Source organism: Salvelinus fontinalis, chromosome 7 (genome assembly GCF_029448725.1).
Source record: "Salvelinus fontinalis isolate EN_2023a chromosome 7, ASM2944872v1, whole genome shotgun sequence".
Classification (NCBI taxonomy): domain Eukaryota; kingdom Metazoa; phylum Chordata; class Actinopteri; order Salmoniformes; family Salmonidae; genus Salvelinus; species Salvelinus fontinalis.
Genome location: NC_074671.1, coordinates 55,605,367 through 55,631,536, shown reverse-complemented (window position 1 = coordinate 55,631,536; position 26,170 = coordinate 55,605,367). Strand labels below are relative to the sequence as shown.

General features: G+C 46.5%; 1 protein-coding gene across 3 annotated transcripts in view; it reads right to left on the bottom strand.

Moving 5' to 3' along the window:
• LOC129859779 (fibronectin type III domain-containing protein 3B-like) overlaps positions 1 to 26,170 on the bottom strand; it is a 131,045-nt gene that overhangs the window by 91,616 nt on the left and 13,259 nt on the right. For 2 of the 3 annotated variants that reach the window (XM_055929888.1, XM_055929889.1), the window contains exons 2-3: positions 15,145 to 15,287; positions 13,795 to 13,870 (exon numbers count right to left, since the gene is read on the bottom strand). In XM_055929888.1, the coding sequence (XP_055785863.1) occupies positions 13,795 to 13,870; positions 15,145 to 15,258 (190 nt within the window). In that variant the 5' untranslated portion in view covers positions 15,259 to 15,287. Of the gene's footprint in view, positions 1 to 13,794; positions 13,871 to 14,153; positions 14,432 to 15,144; positions 15,288 to 26,170 lie in introns of those variants that run through there. The other variant, XM_055929890.1, reaches the window with a different exon arrangement.

The window sequence follows — 26,170 nt, the reverse complement described above, 5'->3', positions numbered from 1 at the left end:
AGTGCGCAGCGAGGAAGAGAGGCCACGGACAGAGAGCTGAAACTTCACTGATTGACATGCATGATGAAATCCTGGTTGAGAATTAAACGACTACACAAATCAACAACGAAACAGCACAGCAAGTAAGTGAAATAAATAGGTTTTGATTACGTTTCACTGGTAATGGGGACATATGTAAATGCCAACAAAATTACTTTTTGGTCAGTGTGGTGTGTGTATGTAACCTTCATTTAACTAGGCAAGTCAGTTAAGAACCAAATCTTATTTACAATGACGGCCTACCCCGGCCTAACCCGGACGACGCTGGGCCAATTGTGCGCCCCCCTATGTGACTCCCAATCAAGGCCGGATGGGATACAGCCTGGATTCAAACCAGGGACTGTAGTGACGCCCTCTTGCACTGAGATGCAGTGCCTTAGACCGCTGCGTCCATGTGTGTGTGTGTTAACTATTTAACTGTATTAGAATGCTTAAAAGGCCACTAAAATTTTAAATATCGGTTATCGGTATCGTTTTTTTTGTCAAGGAAAATATTGGATATCGGTATCGGCCCAAAATGTCATATCAGTGCATCACTAGTGGTAACCCCGGTGTCCTGGCTAAATTCCCAATCTGGCCCTCATACCATCATGGCCACCGAATTACCCCCAGCTTCTAATTGGCTCATTCATCCCCCCTCCTCTCCCCTGTAACTATTCCGTAGGTCGTCAACTTATCTGGTCAAATAAGTTGAAAAAATAAGAAAATGAATAATGCCAGGAACATAGTGAATGCTGAACATAGTGAATGCTGAACATAGTGAATGATGAACATTGTGAATGCTGAACATTGTGAATGCTGAACATTGTGAATGCTGAACATTGTGAATGATGAACATTGTGAATGATGAACATAGTGAATGCTGAACATTGTGAATGCTGAACATTGTGAATGCTGAACATAGTGAATGATGAACATAGTGAATGCTGAACATAGTGAATGCTGAACATAGTGAATGCTGAACATAGTGAATGATGAACATAGTGAATGCTGAGCATTGTGAATGCTGAACATTGTGAATGCTGAACATAGTGAATGCTGAACATAGTGAATGATGAACATAGTGAATGATGAACATAGTGAATGATGAACATAGTGAATGCTGAACATTGTGAATGCTGAACATAGTGAATGCTGAACATTGTGAATGCTGAACATTGTGAATGCTGAACATTGTGAATGCTGAACATAGTGAATGATAAACATAGTGAATGATGAACATAGGTGAATGCTGAACATGGTGAATGCTGAACATGGTGAATGCTGAACATAGTGAATGATGAACATAGTGAATGATGAACATAGTGAATGCTGAACATAGTGAATGATGAACATAGTGAATGATGAACATAGTGAATGATGAACATGGTGAATGCTGAACATAGTGAATAATGAACATAGTGAATGCTGAACATTGTGAATGCTGAACATAGTGAATGATGAACATGGTAAATGATGAACATGGTGAATGCTGAACATAGTGAATGGCATTTCATTTTCCCACTGTACCGAAACCTAACCGTGACCCCAAAACCGCAATACGTACCGAACCATGGGTTTGGTGAACCGTTACACCCCTAACTACAACCACATTACTAAGTCTTTGTCCACACTGTATTGTTACTTTGGTGAGTAAAAATTCACGCTTCCTGCTTAAACGCCAAATATCTCCGATACGTAGCGTAGCCACTATTTCTGTGGGTGTTGTGCCCGCTGAAATCGTCTGAGACACAACATGCTCTTGTATGTTGTAATCCTTTAAACACAATAACTCAGTGGAGAATAAAACGTTTAGGAACAGATGTGGAAAACACTTTCACTCTCTCTCTCTCTCTCTCTCTCCCCCTCCCTGTCTCCCTCTCTCTCCCCCTCCCTGTCTCTCACTCTCCCTCTCTCTCTCCCACTCTCTCTCTCTCTCCCTCCCTGTCTCCCTCTCTCTCTCCCACTCTACCTCTCTCTCTCCCCCTCCCTGTCTCCCACTCTCCCTCTCTCTCTCCCACTCTACCTCTATCTCTCCCTCCCTGTCTCCCTCTCTCTCTCCCCCTCCCTGTCTCCCACTCTCTCTCTCTCTCTCCCCCTCCCTGTCTCCCTGTCTCCCACTCTCCCTCACTCTCTCTCTCCCCTCCCTGTCTCCCCCTTCCTGTCTCCCACTCTCTCTCTATGTGTTTCTCCCATCTTACTCCCTTTTGCTGTCCCTCTCCCCCCCCCCCCTCTCTCTCACTCTATCGCACATGTGGTTACCATATTGAGAGGAAGCACAGACCCTCCTGGGAAAGAGAGTGTGTGTGAGTATATGTATATGTGTTTGTGTGTATGTGTGTGTGTTTGTGTGTATGTATGTGTTTGTGTGTGCTATGAAAGGAGTCTGTTTGTAAGATGACCTACATACAGCCAACTACTAGGCACAGATGGATCCTAAACACACACATACACACTAGGGTTGGGTGGTACCCAGATTTCCATACCATACCTGTGCCATCCCAGGATATATGATATTACAGGCAGTGCACACAAGGGGCGATATTTCTTTTTCAAACATAAAAAAAGCCCCAAAAATGTCAGTTACCAGAATGCTCGCAAAATGCTAACAAGTACAAAGGAATCCTTATAGCGGATGCTAGGTAAATGCTAACAAGTACAAAGGAACTCCCATAGCGGATGCTAGGTAAATGCTAACAAGTACAAAGGAATCCTTATAGCGGATGCTAGGTAAATGCTAACAAGTACAAAGGAATCCTTATAGCGGATGCTAGGTAAATGCTAACAAGTACAAAGGAATCCTTATAGCGGATGCTAGGTAAATGCTAACAAGTACAAAGGAATCCTTATAGCGGATGCTAGGTAAATGCTAACAAGTACAAAGGAATCCTTATAGCGGATGCTAGGTAAATGCTAACAAGTACAAAGGAACTCCCATAGCGGATGCTAGGTAAATGCTAAGAAGCGCATGCGAACATTTACTAAAGACAGAAAACCCAGCACGTGAAGTTATGGGGCGGCAGGTAGCCTAGTGGTTAGAGCGTTGGGCCAGTAACCGTAAAGGTTGCTAGATCGAATCCCCGAGCTGACAAGGTAAAAATCTGTCGTTCTGCCCCTGAACAAGGCAATTAACCCACTGTTCCTAGGCCGTCATTGTAAATAAGAATTTGTTCTTAACTGACTTGCCTAGGAAAAGGATAAAATAAATAAAAATGCAAGTATCTCAAAACACAGTTTGCAGCACAAAACAAACATTAGACAGCAGGAATCTTCATTCAGGAGTGGATTGTCTCTGCTGCTGTTGCCAAGACAATTGATCTTGCAAGCTAACGTTAGCCCCTCTGTACTCAGAGATATGTTTGGTACATCTTAGATAGTTAACTTAATAGTTAAACAATAGATATCTGGCAAATATTAATTTCATGTAACTTTGTCACCTCACTTATTAAGTTGCGCTGCAGGAGTGACTCACCTCGTTATGCTTTTTTGTGAACAAACACGTGTGACTAGCTCAAATATGCTGTTTTGGGAAACTAGTACCGGTAAGCTTCATAGTGAAAAATAACCAAACAGGCGAAACGTGATCTACTTGATCTATTATCTAGTGTACAAGTTGCCTGCAGGTATCTAAAAAGTTATAATATTCAAATGGATTATATTTTTAAAAGGGCTTGACAGTATTGGAAAATCATATAAAACCATTACGGTATATACGGTATACCACCCAACCTTAACACACACACACAAACCCTTGCACATACACACATACACACAAACCGTCCAGATCCGGCAGCTGCTTCTAGGGGCTCTGATGGGATGGATATCTAGTGTGTGTGTGTGTGTGTGTGTGTGTGTGTGTGTGTGTGTGTGTGTGTGTGTTTGTGTGGGTGTGTGTGTGTGTGTGTGTGTGTGTGTGTGTGTGTGTGTGTGTGTGTGTGTGTGTGTGTGTGTGTGTGTGTGTGTGTGTGTGTGTGTGTGTGTGTGTGTGTGTGTGTGTTCGGGTCAGTAATGATGTGGCACTGCCTGGGTATTATGCATTTGTTTAGCAGTGTGTGTGTGTCTGTGTTACAGAGGTAATGGTATCTCTCCAGAGCTCTGAGAACAGACACTCCCACTACAGTTTCCTCTGCCTGAAGCCCAACACACACACAACATTAAGTCCAGCACACACTTTAACAGTTCCCAACATGGAAGTAAATTACAGGAACAATGTGCAGGATGGGAGTGAAGTTTTACAGTGAGAGATAGACAGAATGAGAGAGAGAGAGATTGTATAAAAAGAGAGAACGGAGAGAGAGAGAAACAGAGAGAGAGAGAGAGAGAGCGAGAGAGACGATGCAGGAACTGTGGGAGACAGTACATCTGAAATAGCAGAGAGCAGACAGTCTGGGGTGGAGAGCCAAATCTGATGCCACACACAGTCACAAGTCTGGTAGCCATGATGGATGAGGGCAGTGAGGATCAGTGAAGCAGGAAGTACATACAAAGTACTTCCACTACAAACGCAGCATCATAACCTATGATTGACATTCCAGAGAGAGAGAGAGAGAGAGAGAGAGAGAGGAGAGAGAGAGAGAGAGAGGAGAGAGAGAGAGAGAGAGAGAGAGAGAGAGAGAGAGAGAGAGAGAGAGAGAGAGAGAGAGAGAGAGAGAGAGAGAGAGAGAGAGAGAGAGAGAGAGAGAGAGAGAGAGAGAGAGAGAGAGAGAGAGAGAGAGAGAGAGAGAGAGAGAGAGAGAGAGAGAGAGAGAGAGAGAGAGAGAGAGAGAGAGAGAGAGGAGAGAGAGAGAGAGAGAGAGAGAGAGAGAGAGAGAGAGAGAGAGAGAGAGGAGAACAGGGCCTAAGTTTGGGGAGAGGGAGAGAAATAAAGGTGGAGGGAGGGATAGGGAGGAAGGGAAGCCGTCTCGATCTAATAACCGAGATCCTGATGACTCACTGTTCCCAATGTATGAATACACACACTCACAGCGAGAGAGTGAAGAGGTGCAACAGCTGTTGGTGTGTAAACAGACTGGTAGTCTCATAACCATTTCCTGCTCTCCTCCCATCCTCCCTCCATCTCTCTTTCTGTTCCACTTTCTCCTCTCTCCCTCTCCATAAACCTAAGCCTTGTCTCACCTGATATCCTTCAGTGAAGAAATGAGCTGGTGTTCAATAAAGGTTATTAGGAACTTTCTCTCGCTCTCTCTCTTCCATAGATGTTAGCAGACTCTTCCTCCCTCCCTCTCTCTCTCCCTTCCTCCTCTCACTCTCTCCACATTTTCATCTGGGAAATTCCTGCTGTGTGAGTCACGGTCTGAACAGCAGGGTGTTTGTGTACATCACAGAGAGACAGACAGACAGAGAGAGAGAGAGAGAGAGAGAGAGAGAGAGAGAGAGAGAGAGAGAGAGAGAGAGAGAGAGAGAGAGAGAGAGAGAGAGAGAGAGAGAGAGAGGGAGGGAGGGATATAGAGAGACTGAGAGCGAGACAGAGGTAGAAAGAGAGAGAGACCAAGGGAAGGAGAGAGAGAGAGATGGAGGGAAGGAGGGAGAGAAGTAAGGAGAGAAGAAGGAGAGAGGATTCTTTAGAATGTCAGTGGAAAGAATACTGGAAATTCTAAATTAGCAGGGACTTTCCACACTCAACATTCCAGTGTGTGTGTGTGTGTGTGTGTGTGTGTGTGTGTGTGTGTGTGTGTGTGTGTGTATATGTGTGTGTGTGTGTGTGTGTGTGTGTGTGTGTGTGTGTGTGTGTGTGTGTGTGTGTGTGTGTGTGTGTGTGTGTGTGTGTGTGTGTGTGTGTGTGTGTGTGTGTGTGTGTGTGTGTGTGTGCTGTCCCGGGGCTTTTGGCTTATCAGACAAGAAGTAGGGACGTGGAAAAGGGAAGAAGAGAAAAAGAAGGAGAGAGAATGCAAGACATTACATTAAACCATGTTCTATCTATCTCTGTATCACACACACACAATTCTTGGTCCCTCTCTTCCTCTCCTTTTCTTTCCAGTCTCTCCTCTCACCCCTCGCTCCCCAAGGCTAATCCCCACCCCAGTCCCTGACTTCCTGTCTCTTTCATCTCTAAGCCTATCACAGCTGCCACTTTCATCTCTGAGCCTATCACAGCTGCCTCTTTCATCTCTGAGCCTATCACAGCTGCCTCTTTCATCTCTGAGCCTATCACAGCTGCCTCTTACATCTCTGAGCCTATCACAGCTGCCTCTGTCATCTCTGAGCCTATCACAGCTGCCTCTGTCATCTCTGAGCCTATCACAGTTGTCTCTTTCTTCTCTGAGCTTATCACAGCTGCTTCTTTCATCTCTGAGCCTATCACAGCTGCCTCTTTCATCTCTAAGCCTATCACAGCCGCCTCTTTCATCTCTAAGCCTATCACAGCTGAGCAGAAGGAAAAGGGCTTTCCCCTGGAACTGATACAAATACAAGCCAGAAAGAAGGAACGAAAGAGAAGACAAAGAAGCATAAGTAGCTGATGTTGAAGGGAAAAGTAGAACAGATAGGATGAGAGAGTGGTACAGCAAGAGACAGAGAGAAGGGAAGGAAAGGGGGATGAAGTTTTCAGACAGACAGATAGAGGGATGGAGGAAGAGAAAAGCGAGAGCGAGAAGAGAGGGATGGAGAAAGAGAGGAAGAAAAGCGAGAGCAAGAAGAGAGGGATGAAGTTTTCAGACAGACAGATAGAGGAAGAGAAAAAGAAGAGCGAGAAGAGAGGGATGGAGGAAGAGAAAAAGAAGAGTGAGAAGAGAGGGATGGAGGAAGAGAGGAAGAAGAGTGAGAAGAGAGGGATGGAGGAAGAGAGGAAGAAGAGTGAGAAGAGAGGGATGGAGAAAGAGAGGAAGAAAAGCGAGAGCGAGAAGAGAGGGATGAAGTTTTCAGACAGACAGATAGAGGAAGAGAAAAAGAAGAGTGAGAAGAGAGGGATGGAGGAAGAGAGGAAGAAGAGTGAGAAGAGAGGGATGGAGGAAGAGAGGAAGAAGAGTGAGAAGAGAGGGATGGAGGAAGAGAGGAAGAAGAGTGAGAAGAGAGGGATGGAGAAAGAGAGGAAGAAAAGCGAGAGCGAGAAGAGAGGGATGAAGTTTTCAGACAGACAGATAGAGGAAGAGAAAAAGAAGAGTGAGAAGAGAGGGATGGAGGAAGAGAAAAAGAAGAGTGAGAAGAGAGGGATGGAGGAAGAGAAAAAGAAGAGTGGGAAGAGAGGGATGGAGGAAGAGAGGAAGAAGAGTGGGAAGAGAGGGAGGGAGGAAGAGAGGAAGAAAATAAGAGCGAGAAGAGAGGGATGGAGGAAGAGAGGAAGAATAGCAAGAAGAGAGGGATGGAGAAAGAGAGGAAGAAAAGAAGAGAGGGATGGAGGAAGAGAAAAAGAAGAGTGAGAAGAGAGGGATGGAGGAAGAGGAGTGAGAAGAGAGGGATGGAGAAAGAGAGGAAGAAGAGTGAGAAGAGAGGGATGGAGAAAGAGAGGAAGAAGAGTGAGAAGAGAGGGATGGAGAAAGAGAGGAAGAAAAGAAGAGAGGGATGGAGGAAGAGAGGAAGAAAAGAAGAGAGGGATGGAGGAAGAGAAAAAGAAGAGTGAGAAGAGAGGGATGGAGAAAGAGAGGAAGAAGAGTGAGAAGAGAGGGATGGAGAAAGAGAGGAAGAAGAGTGGGAAGAGAGGGATGGCGGGAGGACTGCTCCAGTTGATCCCTGAGCTTCCAGGAAGCCAAGAATTCCAAATCTGGAAAAGCACTCTCTCAGTAGCAAACACACACAGATAGAGCAAAGGTTTGTTTCCCCCCCATTTTGCCTGAAGTGGTCCGAAGAGTTTCAGGCTTCAGTGAACTGGCAGACCAAACCAACTGTACAGGACAGGGGATGCAGGGGTCAGAGAGAGAGGAAGTGGGTTCACCCAGAATGTGGTCTCTCCTCTCTCTCTCCAATTCAATTCAAGGGCTTTATTGGCATGGGAAACATATGTTAACATTGCCAAAGCAAGTGAAGTAGAGATAAGAAACAAAAGTGAAATAAACAATAAAAATGAACAGTAAACATTACACCCACAGAAGTTCCAAAATAATAAAGACATGTCAAATGTCATATTATGTCTATATACACTGTTATAACGATGTGCAAATGGTTAAAGTACAAAAGGGAAAATAAATAAACATAAATATGGGTGTATTTACAATGCTGTTTGTTCTTCACTGGTTGCCCTTTTCTTGTGACAAAAGGTCATAAATCTAGCTGCTGTGATTGCACACATCACATTGGGCAGGAGGTTAGGAAGTGCAGCTCAGTTTCCACCTCATTTTGTGGGCAGTGTGCACATAGCCTGTCTTCTCTTGAGAGCCAGGTCTGCCTATGATGGCCTTTATCAATAGCAAGGCTATGCTCAGTGAGTCTGTACATAGTCAAAGCTTTCCTTAATTTTGGGTCAGTCACAGTGGTCAGGTATTCTGCCACTGTGTACTCTCTGTTTAGGGCCAAATAGCATTCTAGTTTGCTCTGTTTTTGTTAATTCTTTCTAATGTGTCAAGTAATTATCTTTTTGTTTTCTCATTTAGTTGTCTCCAAACATCATGCAAACAGAACCACACTACCTCAGACACTCCATGCCCTGTGGGCCCAAATACCATTACACACCACCTGGAGAGGTTTTCATTCTCGTAGTGACAGCTTTCCCAAACCTAGTGGAACCCAACGCACTACACACACACACACACACACACACACACACACACACACACACACACACACACACACACACACACACACACACACACACACACACACACACACACACACACACACACACACACTAAGCCTACCCAACACTGAGCCCACCCAACACTAAGTTCACCCAACACTAAGCCCACCCAACACTAAGCCCACCCAACACTAAGCCCACCCAACACTTAGCCCACCCAACACTGAGCCCACCCAACACTGAGCCCACCCAACACTGAGCCCACCCAACACTAAGCCCACCCAACACTAAGCCCACCCAACACTGAGCCCACCCAACACTGAGCCCACCCAACACTAAGCCCACCCAACACTAAGACCACCCAACACTAAGCCCACCCAACACTGAGCCCACCCAACACTGAGCCCACCCAACACTGAGCCCACCCAACACTAAGCCCACCCAACACTAAGCCTACCCAACACTAAGCCCACCCAACACTAAGCCTACCCAACACTAAGCCCACCCAACACTAAGCCCACCCAACACTAAGCCCACCCAACACTAAGCCCACCCAAGCTCCCTGGGTGTAAATGTGTTTCCTGGATGAGAAGTTGACATTGAACCAGATTACAACTAAACCAGGTAAAGACAACATGACAACATGATGACTATGATGTCATCTTTAACTTATCTGGTCATTTAAATCAGATAAAGATGTATTTTCTGGTTCTAAAAAGATGTGGACAAAACATCTTTTTGCAACCAGAATACAACCTGATTCATTGACTGCAACCAGTTTTGCGTGCAGGATAATTACAGCACGACATACTATATGTTACATACAACTGGCTTAGAGAAAGATAGAGAAAGGGAGATATGGGAAAGGTCTCACGTGTCGGTGAGAGAGAATCAAAGAGTTTCTTGGCTTTGAGCAGATGGCACACACACACACACACAGAGACACACACACACACACACACACGCACACACACACACACATACACACAGACACACACACACAACTGGATAAGAGACCACATCAATGGGGCCAGTGGAAGGGGCCACAACAGCCGCCCTGCTCAGGAAATACAGTAAACTATAACCACACTGCAACAGGCGCTCTGCACAGGAAATATTTTGAACTACATTACCCACAATGCAACAACCCCTCTACTCAGGAAATAATTTAAACTACATTTCCCACACTGCAACAGCCGCCATGCTCAGGAAATAAGTTCAACTACACTACAACACTGCAACAGCTGCCCTGCTCAGGAAATACTTTAAAGTACATTACCCACTACATTACCCATACATGTAACAGCAATACAACAGCAAAAGCCTACAGATGTCACACACATAAATCTATTATCCTGCCAGCTCTAGGATGGCTGTGGTAAAAGCACACACATAAATCTATTATCCTGCCAGCTCTAGGATGGCTGTGGTAAAAGCACACACATAAATCTATTATCCTGCCAGCTCTAGGATGGCTGTGGTAAAAGCACACACACACACACATTCCAGAGCATGGTGCTTTCACACACACTCTATAGTCACTGCCTTTGATGTGAGTGTGGGAACGTTCAGGGAGGGAGAGAGGGAGAGGGGAGAGAGTGATAGGGGAGAGAAGGTAAGGGGAAATAGTTAAGTGGATCAAAAATGATTATCTTTATCGAGAATACAGGAAGGAGCTTGGTTGGGAAGTACCGGGATACCGGTCACCGGTATTGAACCCTAGACAGAGCAAGGGGAAACGAGTGAGTGAGATAGAGACTCTGTCTTGAAGAATCTGTCTTTGGACAGTGCAGTATATTGGCTGGTGCAGTCAGAGCGGTGTGTGTACCACAGTACTCCAGTTAAACAGAGGTTACTTTATATAAAACTCCAGTCTCTGTAATACGCATGCACGCACACACGCACACACGCACACACACACACACACACACACCGCTCTGAGGTCTCAGTAATCACACTCTATAAAGAACAGCTCAAATGGTCTTCAAACACACTGCTTCACCCCAACTCTCACTAAACCCAGTGACCTGAGTGTGTGTGTGTGTGTGTGCGTGTGTGTGTGTGTGTGTGTGTGTGTGTGTGTGTGTGTGTGTGTGTGTGTGTGTGTGTGTGTGTGTGTGTGTGTGTGTGGTCGTAGTGGGGGGTCTGCTCCAGTGACCTCTCCTGTCTGCTTCCTCAACCTGAGTGTGCAAAGTAACACACACAGACACACTGTCTAACCCTAAAGCCTGTCGCATGCTATCTAGTCCAAACACCTCCTGCATATATTATGAGGAGATTTAGAGAAGTTGTTATTCGTTCTTGTGTTCGGCAGTAGTTTCCCCTCGCTGTTCTTTTCTCTCGAGGCAAGTGGAAGTTCAGTAGCTGAAGTCTACGCCCCTTCGTCTGTGATTGGTCAACGGTAGAGATGGGAACTATGGATGGATTTTTCTATGAAGTGTTTGTTGTCATTCAACGTGAGACGACTAGTTTTCATGCACATTTTGTTCACTTGTGAAATACTGCACCAAATGTTTTAGGTGTAGAAGCTAGGCGTAAAATTGCATGACTGGGGCCTCCCGAGTGGCGCAGTGGTCTAGAGATTCTGGGTTCGAGTCCAGGCTCTGTCGCAGCTGACCACGACCAGGAGACCCATGGGGCGGCGCACAATTGGCTCAGCATCGTCCGGGTTAAGGGATGGTTTGCAGGCAGGGATGTACTTGTCCCATCGTGCTCTAGCAACTCCTGTGGCGGGCGGGGCGCAGTGCACGCTGACACTGTTGCCAGGTGTCCGGTGTTCCCTCCGACACATTGGTGCGGCTGGCTTCCGGGTTAAGTGGGCATTGTGTCAAGAAGCAGTGCGGCTTGGTTGGGTTGTGTTTCGGAGGACTCACGGCTCTCGACCTTCGCCTCTCCCGAGTCCGTACGGGAGTTGCAGCGATGGGACGAGACTGTAACTACCAATGGGATAACATGAAAAAGGGGTAAAAAATATTTTGATAATAATTGCACGACTGAGACCTCTGTAAAAACACAAAAATGTATTACAGATTTATTGATTTATCTTAGATTAATTCGGACTATTTTGAGGAAGTGTTACTGGCTACATTGTCGCAACAGTGTCTCGAGAGGGACAAAAAACTTATTGACAAATTTTTTCAAGCAAATGTATTTTATGACCAAATCACCATCTAGTGGCCTCATGGGTGGAATGTTATTAATATTTTTCATCATTTCACAATTAATCAAAATTATATTGAAAAAATATATATAAATATGTGTCGCTATGTCAAATGGTTATGTTATACACTATACTCTATATACAAAAGTATGTGGACAACCCTTCAAATTAGTGGATTTGGCTATTTCAGCCACACCCATTGCTAACAGGTGTATAAAATTGAGAACACAGTCATGCAATCGCCATAGACAAACATTGATAGTAGAATGGCCTTACTGAAGAGCTCAGTGACTTTAAACGTGGCACCGTCATAGGATGCCACCTTTCCAACAAGTCAGTTCGTCAAATTTCTACCCTGCTAGAGCTGCCCCGGTCAACTGTAAGTGCTGTTATTGTAAAGTGGAAACGTCTAGTAGCAGTGGAAACGCGTTCTCTGGAGTGATGAATCACGCTTCACCACCTGGCAGTCCAACGGACAAATCTGGGTTTGGTGGATGCCAGCAGAACACTACCTGCCCAAAGTAGTGTCAACTGTAAAGTGCCAACTGTAAAGCATAGTGCCAACTGTAACGTTTGGTGGAGGAGGAATAATGGTCTGGGGCTGTTTTTCATGGTTCTGGCTATGCCCCTTAGTTCCAGTGAAGGGACAATTTAACACTACAACATACAATGACATTCTAGACTATTCTGTGCCTCCAACTTTATGGCAACAGTTTGGGGAAGGCCTTTTCCTGTTTCAGTATGACAATGTCCCTGTGCACAAAGCGAGGTCCATACAGAAATGGTTTGTCGAGATCGGTCGCTGTAGAAGAACTTGACAGGCCTACACAGAGCCCTGACCTCACCTTAGGGATGAACTGGAATGCCGACTGCAAGCCAGGCATAATCACCCAACATCAGTACCCGACCTCACTAATGCTCTTGAGCCTGAATGAAAGGAAGTCCCAGCAGCAATGTTCCAACATCTAGTGGAAAGCCTTCCCAGAAGAGTGGAGTCTGTTATAGCAGCAAAGGGGGGGACCAACTCCATATTAATGCCCATGATATTGGAATGTTCGGTGTCCACATCCTTGTCCATGTAGTATATTTCAGTCTTCTGTCATGTATATAAAGGGTAATATTGAAATGCAAACTCTAAATGTAATACATTTCAACTGTATATCTGACATGGTACAGGTGTCTTCTTCTTTTTAAGCCCACAACCATGTGTGTGAAGGTGTATACTTTTGTTTCAAAGTAGATTTGTTTAAGACTACCAAGAAACACTCTGTGTGACCCTGATTCAGCCCACTGCAGTAAAAGGTTATTAATGGAGTATGCGACCACAGACGTTGGCTTTCGCCTTGCCAAGTTCTGCTAGGAGCAAACAGAACCTAGTCTGCAGGTGCCTTAACCCATACGCTGTCTGGCCCAACCTGTACCTGACACTGGGCTGGAAAACTGTCCTACCCACTCAGAGACTCTGGCAGTACAACCACATCTTCTCCCTGCCTGCCTGCCTGTCTGGGTGTCTGTCTGTCTCTTTGGCCTCTGACAAAAGCTCTGAGACCTAATTGAATTACACACTGGGTGGAGGATGAGGGTTGGGGTAATTAGCTAGAATAACATAGAGGGGGTAGGGGAGGGGGGCTGTCTGAGCCAAGACTGTACTGTCTGAAAGAGACCCTTCATCAGAGAGAGAGAGGTGGGGGGTGGGGGAAAGAAGAGAAAGACAAAGGCCCTATTCAGGGAGGGGGGTTTACATCCCTTGGACTTACAGGAATCCCCCTGGTCTATAATAGCTTGTTATATACCAGTATGTTTAAAGCACAACACAAGCCATCGAATATCACACACACACATCTAGCTAAGCACAGTGTTGTGATGTCAACAGAGAACAGGGATGAGGTCATCAAAACGAGACAGGTGTAACTGGGGCTTAGGGTTGTGATGTCATAAGCGTGCGACCTACCCTGGATGCATTGCAGCGAGCCGTCCTCCGCTCTGATGGTGAAGGTCTCCCCTGGATTCACCTGTACCAGGATCATCTGCCGAGACCAGAGAGACTGATCAGACAAAACACAACGACAACAGACCGGTTCAGACACAGCATATCGATCACAGACATACATGAGAAGGAAACGAAGACGTTACTCACACTCAGTCAGGACAAACACACACACACACACACACACACACACACACACACACACACACACACACACACACACACACACACACACACACACACACACTCTGACAGCCCCCAGGCCTCAAACACTGAAGACCACTGCATATATTTGGGGGCTGTTTGTGTGTGAAGCATCTTACCGTCATGGTGTCCATGTGGAGGTTGCTGAGACTGTGGCTGTAGACATGGAACACATGTCCCGCCATGGCACATTCATACACACCACACACACACACAAACCCCGCAAACCCACCACACACACACAAACCCCGCAAACCCACCACACACACACAAACCCCGCAAACCCACCACACACACACAAACCACGCAAACACACACTATACGTGCTACAGATGTGTCTTCCTCCCAGCCCGTTCATATCCCCTCCTGTTCAATCCACGTCTTCCCATAGCGACGTGAAGCTGCTCTCCCTTTCCCCTCACACGCAAACGGACACACACACTTCCTGCATTGTCTGCTGCTGATGTTGTTGCTATGGGAACCATGGCGCGTACTAGCGGGCGGCCCAGGTTTACAGAGAAGAGCCCCATCACATAGAGACATGCCCACAGGGTTTGTAGTGATACAGTACTACATCGACGACAAACAGTCTGTATGTTCATGTGTTATGTCTTCAATTGTTATCTGAGGGCTTTTTCCTCTACAGGTAGACGACACACACACACACACACCCACCCACCCACCCACCCACCCACCCACCCACCCACACACACACACACACACACACACACACACACACACACACACACACACACACACACACACACAGCCGTCTCTGTGTCTGGGTCTTCTGCAGATAGTCATCTGACCAGACTGTCTGACAGTCATCTTTGATCTCTAGTAGGAACCTTCTTTATTGGGTGTTACAATGAAAACGCTCCTTAAGGATTTCCATCAGGGAAGGGCTTGAACGGGACACCTCCTTCACACTAGCCGAACTGCGTTTGGCATTTGTTGCAATGTGTGTGTGTGTGTGTGTGTGTGTGTGTGTGTGTGTGTGTGTGTGTGTGTGTGTGTGTGTGTGTGTGTGTGTGTGTGTGTGTGTGTGTGTGTGGGTGTGTGTGTGTGTGTGTGTGTGTGTGTGGGTGTGTGTGTGTGTGTGTGACCAACCTGTTGCGCTGCGTCTCCATTAACCATGTGTTGCATCAGCGGCAGCTCCCCGTTCAGCCGCGGAGGCGGAGCTAAGTCCATCAGCTGGTCGGTCATCATCATAGTGACGTACATTCATGGATACACACACTGGCCTGGCCTACCTTTAGAGAGGGAGAGAGTTAAATACTACATTACATACACACACTGGCCTGGCCTACCTTAAAAGAGACAGAGAGAGAGAGAGAGAGAGAGAGAGAGAGTTAAATACTACATTACATACACACACTGACCTGGCCTACCTTAAAAGAGACAGAGAGAGAGAGAGAGAGAGAGAGAGAGAGAGAGAGAGAGAGAGAGAGAGAGAGAGAGCGAGAGGGAGAGCGAGACCAAGCAAGAAAGAGCGAGAGATTGAAGGAAGGAAAGAGAGAGAGAGAGCGTTAAATTCTACGGTACTACATAAATGACATAGAGTACACATACATACTGGTCTGGCCTACAGAGAGAGATCAAAAGGCCTATGGCCTCAATGTTCATTGAAACAAACTGTACATCACAAACTGTCCCATGAGATCACATGGTCAGTTGGCACACACACAGAACCAAATTAACTCCAGCACTACACTACAGCCCAGCCGCCCCCCCGCCCCCCCACACACACACACACACACCACTGTCTGGAGGCAGGTGAGGTAGGTGTTGTAATTGGGGGCTGCTGAGTGATATCACTACTAAAGAGCTGCTATCTAATGACTATAGGAGCAATGCTGCTGTTCACACACACACACACACACACACATACACACACACACACACACACACACACACAGACACACACAAACACAGAGACAAACAGACACCCTAGGGCTGGCCTAAAAATCCTATCTCAATGTTTTCACATTTATGGGCAATTCACGATTTATATACAGTGGGGAGAACAAGTATTGGATACACTGCCGATTTTGCAGGTTTCCTACTTACAAAGCATGTAGAGGTCTGTAATTTTTATCATAGGTACACTTCAACTGTGAGAGACGGAATCTAAAAAAAAAAATCCAGAAAATCACATTGTATGATTTTTAAGTAATTAATTTGCATTTTATTGCATGACATAAGTATTTGATACATCAGAAAAGCAGAACTTAATATTTGGTACAGAAACCTTTGTTTGCTATTACAGAGATCATACGTTTCCTGTAGTTCTTGACCAGGTTTGCACACACTGTAGCAGGGATTTTGGCCCACTCCTCCATACAGACCTTCTCCAGATCCTTCAGGTTTCGGGGCTGTCGCTGGGCAATACGGACTTTCAGCTCCCTCCAAAGATTTTCTATTGGGTTCAGGTCTGGAGACTGGCTAGGCCACTCCAGGACCTTGAGATGCTTCTTACGGAGCCACTCCTTAGTTGCCCTGGCTGTGTGTTTCGGGTTGTTGTCATGCTGGAAGACCCAGCCACGACCCATCTTCAATGCTCTTACTGAGTGAAGGAGGTTGTTGGCCAAGATCTCGCGATACATGGCCCCATCCATCCTCCCCTCAATACGGTGCAGTCGTCCTGTCCCCTTTGCATAAAAGCATCCCCAAATAATGATGTTTCCACCTCCATGCTTCACGGTTGGGATGGTGTTCTTGGGTTTGTACTCATCCTTCTTCTTCCTCCAAACACGGCGAGTGGAGTTTAGACCAAAAAGCTCTATTTTTGTCTCATCAGACCACATGACCTTCTCCCATTCCTCCTCTGGATCATCCAGATGATCGTTGGCAAACTTCAGACGGGCCTGGACATGCGCTAGCTTGAGTAGGGGGACCTTGCGTGCGCTGCAGGATTTTAATCCATGACGGCGTAGTGTGTTACTAATGGTTTTCTTTGAGACTGTGGTCCCAGCTCTCTTCAGGTCATTGACCAGGTCCTGCCGTGTAGTTCTGGGCTGATCCCTCACCTTCCCCATGATCATTGATGCCCCACGAGGTGAGATCTTGCATGGAGCCCCAGACCATGATTAGTAATTGTATATATGTGCCCTCTGTTCACCATTGTCTTGTGGGTTATTGTCCCCATGTCCGTTGGTCTTGTGAGTACATGTGCTTTGTTGTTTTGGCTTTCGTGCTGCGTGTATTATGGGTCTCGTCCCTTGTAATCTTTAGAGGTTTAACCTCGCTCTTTTGTTTGGGTTACAACCCTGTGTTTTTGTATATGTGTTTGATTTGGGCTTCGTCCTCGTGCCTTTTCATGGCATGTTGTATTTTGGATGGAGTATTAAAAACCCCTATTACATATTCCTGCACCTGTCTCCGATCCTTATACAACGTGACAGAATAACCGACCCTAAACGGAGACAGCAGAAATGGCCTGTCCGACGCTGTCGCAACTTCGGCAGCTGCAACTGGCCCTGACCGACCCGCACCACGTCCCTGTGGTCGTCCACGAGGCCGGTGTTGTTCCGATGCACCACGTCCCTGTGGTCGTCCACGAGGCCGGTGTCGTTCCGATGCACCACGTCCCTGTGGTCGTCCCCGAGGCCGGTGTTGTTCCGATGCACCACGTCCCTGTGGTCGTCCCCGAGGCCGGTGTCGTTCCGATGCTGGTGCAGCGCGGCGGGAGCGTTCCACAACCATAAGGACCACTAATAATGTCATTATTTGATCAAAATATTTTGATCAGCTTTTTTTGCTGCAATAATCACGGGCTTTCAAGTCTGTCTATGGAAATGCCCCCCTTCTATTACACATTTTTACAAGAACCATGCATGATGCACTGTCACTATTAACGACTAACTTCTTGTAACAGGCGTTATAGAAAAGGAACCCAGGTCTCATCAACAATCTCTCAAGTACAAGCCCACGTGTTTGTTAGTAGCCAGCTAATCTTTATATTTCAAGTTTAGCCAACTTGGATGTATTTTCTAGATAACAAGGTAGAACAGTTGAATTGTTATGAACACAGCCTTCTGTCTGTCTCAACTGTTTGACCAGCATGCTAGCCGGTCCACTTTGTTCAGATGTTGAAATCAAGTGGCCCATCTTACTTCTCAGAATAAGAACGAGTTGCTTAATGCGTCTTGCACATTTATAAAACACAGACTAGACAACTAGTGTTTCTCTTTGGCTAAAACGCTGCTAGCGGGACCTGGTACTGCAATGCCGCGGGTGACAAACTGTGGATACATTTTCCAGAATCAGTGTTCATTGATACTCCCGTTTAGTAGCGTCTGCTCTTCACGCAGTTTGAGGAGTTGAGACATAACACGGGTATCGGTAGAAAGTGAACTTCTCCTCTGGCACAGTAAAATAACTTCTCTGTGCGTTTCCGTGTCCATACGAGCGAGTTGAAACCACTTGTCAGAGAGGAAAAAGTCATCTCTCATCTTTGTTGTTGTGAGTGGCAAGGGGAGGGGCTTGCTGTGTGTAAACAAAGAGGAAGAGGCGAAGCGAGACGTTTCACTCTCGCCAAACTCTGTCCGAAGTAAGCCCATTTCGTGTCTATGGGCATATTTTGGACCTAAGCTTATCGCCTGCCTTCTCGACTTTGGAACAACGACTCCCATTGTCAGGGCGGAGACATGAGCATCTGGTCATTATATACAGATCTCTGGTGTAAATGGGAAGGCACACAGAAGGAGCGAAGGAGACATGCGGACATAAAAACGATTTGGAATATACACAAAAACATACATTCAAATTCATTGGATATATCGCCCTGTCTTAACACACACACACCTCACCACAGGAGAGAAAGAGGAACAGAGAGACACAAAGGGAGTGAGAGGAGGCGAGATGGAGGGAGAGATGGTGCACTGTCTGCAAAAGTAATGTGGGTGAATTAGACAGAACTGATGACCCTATACTGACGCAGCGTTTCACACACACACGGAAACGCACACACACGGAAACACACACACATACGGAAACACACACACACACATGGAAACCCACACACGCGGAAACACACGCGGAAACACACATCATTCCTTCCCTAGTGTACTGTATAAGGGACGGTATTGATTACCAGAGAGGATAAAAAGTCTGATTGAAAAATTCCACAGGAACACAATCATCCACTTGTCTGGAGTGTGTGTGTGTATATGTGTGTGTCTGCTGTTAGACAGAGAGTCCTGTGTAAGAGCATCTCTCTAATATAACATTAAACACGAGACACTAAGGTGTCATACACTCACACTTCCCCACAGATAAAGAGAACATAGTCATTCAGAACCTGACCTCAGCATGCCACAGTCATGCCACACACACACACACACACACACACACACACCACAGCTTGTCACTCCTGGCTTCTCATCCACCTAACAGACTGTCTGACCCACATCAAGTCTCCCCCACATGACAGAGGGAGAGAGAACTTTTGTGAGTGTAATGTTTACTGTTTAATTTGTATAGTTGAATTCACGTTTGTTTATTATCCATTTCACTTGTTTCCTATGCCATATGTTTCCCCTTGAATTGAGAGAGCGAGAGAGAGCGAGCGAGAGAGAGAGAGCGAGAGAGCGAGAGAGAGAGAGCGAGAGAGAGAGAGCGAGAGAGAGAGAGAGAGAGAGAGAGAGAGAGAGAGAGAGAGAGAGAGAGAGAGAGAGAGAGAGAAGGGGAAGGAACAACTGCAGTGCTACGCGAGGTGAAAGAAGGAATGAAGGATTGAAAAAAGGGAGACATGAGCTCTACATGCAGGTATGTATACTGCTAGCTGTTTCCTCCGGCGTGCGTGTGCGTGTACGTGTGCGTGTTTACAGTAGAGAGAGGAGCCAAATGCTAGCAAACGGGGTGAGATGACATCACTAGGGCCTGGAGTTTTTCCTAGACCATAACACTAGCAACTGAAACGTTCCTCTCCTCCCTCACACCATGTGACCTGCCCAGGGTAAACTCCAGGCTCCAGACATTATCAATGACAACAACACTTCAGCCAACTACAGATCAATAGCTAGAGAAACGCACAATCAATCAATCTATCAAATGTATTTATGAAGCAGAGTAAAGTTATTTTATCAGCAGATGTCACAAAGTGCTGTACGGAAACCCAGCCTAAAACCCCAAACAGCAAGCAATGCAGACGTAGAAGCAGGGTGGCTAGGAAATCATCACTTAAACACAAAGGTGACTTCAAACGTCTTGCAGCCTTTCCATTCCTCCTCTAGAGGACAGTTGTCATGCGGGTTTTAGGTGAAACAGCTTGAAAGAGTGTATTGTGCAGTGTAATGGTTACTACTACTCTACACATGGTGGGGAACTGTCCCATTCAACTGTTCTGCCCCTACAAAAGGTATTCAGACCAGGAGAACACACACACACACACACACACGCACACACATAGGAGTACCTTTGTGAGAGAGTGGGTAGAGGAGATATGAGGAGGGGGAGGGGAGAGAGAACGGGGTAAGAATGTAAACTTTGCGGAGAACACACACTCAGAGACAGAGAGGCTCTTTATAGGCAACGGGACTCTCCCAGGATTCCCTGGCCTGCCAGCTTTCTGCCACATGTACAGTGTGTGTGTGCGTGCGTGCGTGCGTGTGTGTGTACATACTCGCTCAAAACAGAGTATGCTGTCTCTATACCTACAAGAAAGAGAGAGAGGCTGTGTGTGTGTGTGTGGGTATGTGCGTAGTTGTAGTTATTCTGCCCTGTAATTGCAGTAATGATATGTCATCCACAGAGAGGAACTCAGCACGGGTGGGGTGGAATGCCTCCACACACACGTTTAAACAGGTCTCTATGTACACTGTGAGAGCTGAGGCCTTGGGGGTAGGCTTTTTGAGAGAGCCTTGATACCTGAGGAAGGAAATAGGGCACGCGCGCAGGCACGCACACACACACATTACAACTGTAGGAAGTTGTATAAACAGACAGTACTACATATCATAATATTTTCCTAATTGTTTACGGTATGGCGGTATTTGACAGTATTGATTTTGAATAATAGGGTGGCAACACATACATTCTAAGTGATTTCCATGGGTCTTTCTCCACTCTGATTGTTTCATCAAACTTCAACCCCAAAATAATTTCCACATTTTCAGCCGTTTCTAATTTCCAGGTCATTTGAGGTCATTTCCACACTGCCATGTAGGGCTGCATGATACGGGACAGAAATTAGGAGGCAAAGTGGAAAACAGCATTGTGGTCATCACCATCTTGTTGCTACATTGACCATGCAGACTGAAGAGCGAACGGCAAGTGGTCTCGCGGTCACAGTGTTGCCAACTATTTCTCAGTGAGAATCGCTATTGGCTCCTTGATTTGCCGTCGGCGTGACGATGTCACAGCACCAATTTGCCTTGCTGTGGCACAGCTGCGTTCCCGACATAGCGTTTTCACCCCCTCCCCGTGTGCTTCTCTGCCTTGCGGTGACTTCTGTTGCTCGGACAGCTTCCCCCATTCTAGTTTGCGACAGAACTTAGTGGGCGAAGTCGCTAAATGTCATCAAAACTATAGAAACTATCCGTGGCAAAACTCCCAAAGGCAGCCTGAGGGGTCTGAAAACGCGCTAAATATAGCGACAAAGTCACTAAACTGGCAACACCGCGTGGTCGAGCAACAACAACTGCGCTCCTTGAGAGTGACAGGGGATGAGGCTTGGTGAGAGAGGGAGAGATAGGCTTGGGAGGTATCCAGATTGTCATACCTTCATACCGACCCTGTGCCATACCGGGATATTCAGTAATACCGTCACTGAACACAAGGGGAGACATTTTCAAACCCCACTGAGCCTTTGTAATCAATGCTAACAAGCACTGCGAACCTTTTGTGTGGTCTATGTCCTAAACTATTTTCAGTACAGACATCCCAGCTCAAAAAGTTTTTCTCGTAATAAAAAATGCTACTCACACGTTGCTGTACCCAGATAACCAATATTAGACAGCGAGTCTCTTCATCCAGCAGGGGGATTCTCTGCTGCTACCTTCCAACGCTTTTAGCAGAAGCTAACCACTTAGCTAGATACTAAATTAGCAAACCAAATGCACAACTGCAGAGCATTTGGCACATTTTAGACAGTTAACTTATCAGTTAGAAGATGTCTAGATTTAGTTGTGAATTCCATACGGTGACTAGATCACCTGGTTCTCGCTGCACAACAGTGAGTGACTCACAAGGCTCTGGTCTCTGGTGGTTGTGTGCTTGTAAACAAACTCCACGTGACTGGGGACTACCGGTAAGCTTCATTATGAAAAATGATGTGACAGGTGAAATGAAGAACTCCCATGTTCTTTATCTCCTAACATATTGCACAAGTTGACTGCAGGTATTTACTTAAAAAGTAGCTACAAATATTCAAATGTATAAAAAAAAAAAGTCAAACTTTCAACAGTTTTGAAAAACCATCCGTGGCTATTTCCAAATAGCCCGGTATACATTATACTGTATATACGGTATACCGCTGATGCCTAGGCAGAGAAACGACTCAAGTAGCAGAGTGAACTCTAAAAACAGACATTACAAACGCCGCAGTGGTGTATCACATGTAACAAACCAAACATTGAAATACCGTTGCAGAGGGTAAAGTAAAAAACGCAAACCGGTCTGTACATCAATACCGGTATACAGTCAAATACGGTATTCCACCCAGCCCTAGACCAGACAGACTGTTACATGTTACGAGGTTGACGAAATCCAGCTAAATCTCCATAGAAGGCAGGAACCTAGGAAAAAACCTAGAGAGGAACCAGGCTCTCTCTCTCTCTCCTTCTCCCTGTGAATACCAGTCATTCTGTAGATGATTCAGTAGACGGGGTGAGTGTGTATGTGTGTGTGGTTCAGAGGGCGCTGACTTCAGACATGTCAGTACCTGGCCCAGGAAACGACAGGATCAGCATTTCTCTCTCTCCTTTTCTTTCTATCATCTCTCCTATTTCCTTTACTCCTCTTTACATCTCTCCTATTTCCTTCACTCCTCTTTCCATCTCACCTTTTTCCTTCACTCCTCTTTCCATCTCTCCTATTCCCTTCACTCCTCTTTCCATCTCACCTATTTCCTTGACTCCTATTTCCTTCTCTTTCATTATCTATTCTTTTTTTCTCTCCTCTCACTGTCTCTCCGACATCTCTCTCCCTCCCTCTCTTGTTAATCTCTCTGGGTTGTCTCTCTCCTATCTCCACTCCTCTCTCCTTCTCTCCTCTCTCTACTTTGACTCCTTCTCTGAAACAAACACAGAGCAAAGCGACAACTCTGACACTAGGCGTTTGATTGGCTGAAATAGGCCTCTGCTCTCTGATAGGCTGTGACAGAGTTAGAACGAGGAGGAAGAGAAGTGAAACAGCAGTGTATTCCCATGGCCAGACGGAGTTATATAACACACACCGCCAGACAAGGACAACTCCCTCACACACGGGAGAGACGAGGAGAAGGGAGGAGAGTGACCTACTGGGTTTGGAACCATGTGTGCCACAAGACTGTATTAGCCTAAGTCTAACCATTTTCATTACACACACATACTAGCATAAACATGCAGCAGTGTTAGCATTATATTATTAGTCCATAGGCTGAGCAGATGTGTGTCTTCCAGTGAGCACTCCCTCCCACCTCCTCCTCCTCCTGCTCCTCTTGCAGCTGGCTGGCTGTGTGTGTGTGTGTGTGTGTGTGTGTGTGTGTGTGTGTGTGTGTGTGTGTGTGTGTGTGTGTGTGTGTGTGTGTGTGTGTGTGTGTGTGTGTGTGTGTGTGTGTGTGTGTGTGTGTGTGTGTGTGTGTGTGTGTGTGTGGCTGGGCCGTCAGGACCTCTGCTGTGGGTTTACTGCCTCCTGGCCTCCTGGCCCCCTGCCCAGCCACACACAGCTACTGCCACGTAGCTGCTAACGCTAAGGCCAGCCCAGGGAGAGAACGAGAGAGAGAATTTGCAGCTACAGCGCCACTCCGTTCCTGCATCAAAACATTGCAGGAGACTACAGCGTGCAAACACACACAACATGCATAAAAGAACCACAAACTACTATCACATTGTCGTATGAACTAACTAGGTATGACCAGGTCCCCAGTGTCCGGTCTGGAGCGGGAAGTCACGAGCTCTTCTGGTCGGCTACCACGTAGCAAACCAGCAGCGCCAAAAGCGCCGGTCTGCCTTAGAAAGCCTATGTAAATTACGATCGCCAGGACGGCCAAACTATTTTTTTCCCCGACGCCTGTTTTGGCCTCTAAAATGTGTTTATTATGACCAAGTCCAATCCCCACTGTGAATTATTTTAAACTTCACTACCATGGAGATATTTAATTAAGTAGTGATCCATGCTGACTGCTACATCTGTCCTCACACAGGACCAGGTGCTGACACTGACCAATCACGGCTCGCGCCCTCATGCACGCTCTTTGCACGTGCACCCAGCAGCACTGGGACGACTCTCTCATGTAGGATGAAAACGACTACATCGACCATGATCCTTTGCTAGTTACAACCACTTTCATCATGATCCTTAGAGATTTTTTGGTGCCATTCAGTCCCATTCATCAATAATGGCACACTGCAAATTCAAATAGTTCCGGCTTCATGCGCCATCGGGAGTTTTCCACAGGATGACATCAGAGCTATAACTATCTACTGGTTTTAATGTATACAGGTTCGACCAATCAGATCTCTCCTTCCCAAAACGCCTTGTGTTGATGTGTTCAGCCACACACCCAGGCCTTTTCCTTTTCATCCCCGTCCTCATCTTATTTTCCTTCTCCTCTAGCTCTTCATTCCTCTTCCAATCCCACAGCTCTAGAGCCAGAGGCTCAGCCAGAGCCATATGTAGCCCAAATTGAGGCACTGATCCTGGGGAGAGCTCTATGTGAGCCCCCCTTACACCCTGGATCTCAGGAGCTCAGACAGACCTACCCTTACTGAGACCAGGGGTGAATATAAAACACACACAGGCCACAGGCTCATGCACAATCCATCATATGAAAATGCACTTAGTCCAAGTGCACATACACAACACAGCACCACACCACAACACCACAACACAGCAGACGGAACCTCGACATGATTTAATGACATATATTTGTAATGATGTGGGGTCAATGATTATAAGGGGACTGACAAACAGTTAGGGTCAGGGGCTAAGGGTTGGGGTTAGAGGTCAAGGTTAGCATGATGTCTAAGCTAGCTTGCGTTGCCAAGCCTCGCCCTCTTTGCTGGCAAACAGGGAACAAAAACGTTGCTCTGTTCACATCTCCCACCCTCCTTCCCTCGCTCCTTCCATCCTTGCATCCCTCCCTCCCTCCACCTTACCCTCCGTCTTCCCCACTCACCTCCAAAACATTATTCTCTCTTTTCTGTCCTCTCTTCCCCTCTCTCCCTTTTCCTTTCCTCCCCCTTTCTTATCATCAGGGAGTGAAAGAGGAAGGGACAGAGAGAGAAAAGAAGAGAGAGAAAAATGGAAAGAGAGAGGGAGATTAGGAGAGGGAGAGAGCAGGGGGGAGGGGGTTGGGGTGGAGTTGTTCCCGCTAAATCATCCCACATGGTTGAGCGTGCTTAGTTTAAGCAAACACTGCTACTTCCTCCTCGTCAGAAGCAAAACACACACACAGACATGCAGACACAGACATGCAGACACAGACAGGCAGACACAGACAGGCAGACACAGACATGCAGACAGACAGGCAGACACAGACATGCAGACACAGACACAGACAGGCAGACACAGACAGGCAGACACAGACATGCAGACACAGACATGCAGACACAGACATGCAGACAGACAGGCAGACACAGACAGGCAGACACAGACATGCAGACACAGACAGGCAGACACAGACCTGCAGACACAGACATGCAGACACAGACCTGCAGACACAGACATGCAGACACAGACATGCAGACACAGACAGACAGGCAGACACAGACACCTTGACCTATGCAATGGCAGCTCAAGCCCTCAAATACAGACAACAAACCCCAGCCCCCACCCCCCCAACACACACATACCCAGCCCCTATCCTGGCTTAGACATACACTGTACCCCACCACAGCTTCTCTCTCCACTCTAAACCCTGAGGGTTAAAGGGGAAGTTCACCCCAAAACACCTCTGGGCCCTTTATAAAACTTGCCTGGCTATTTTTCATCA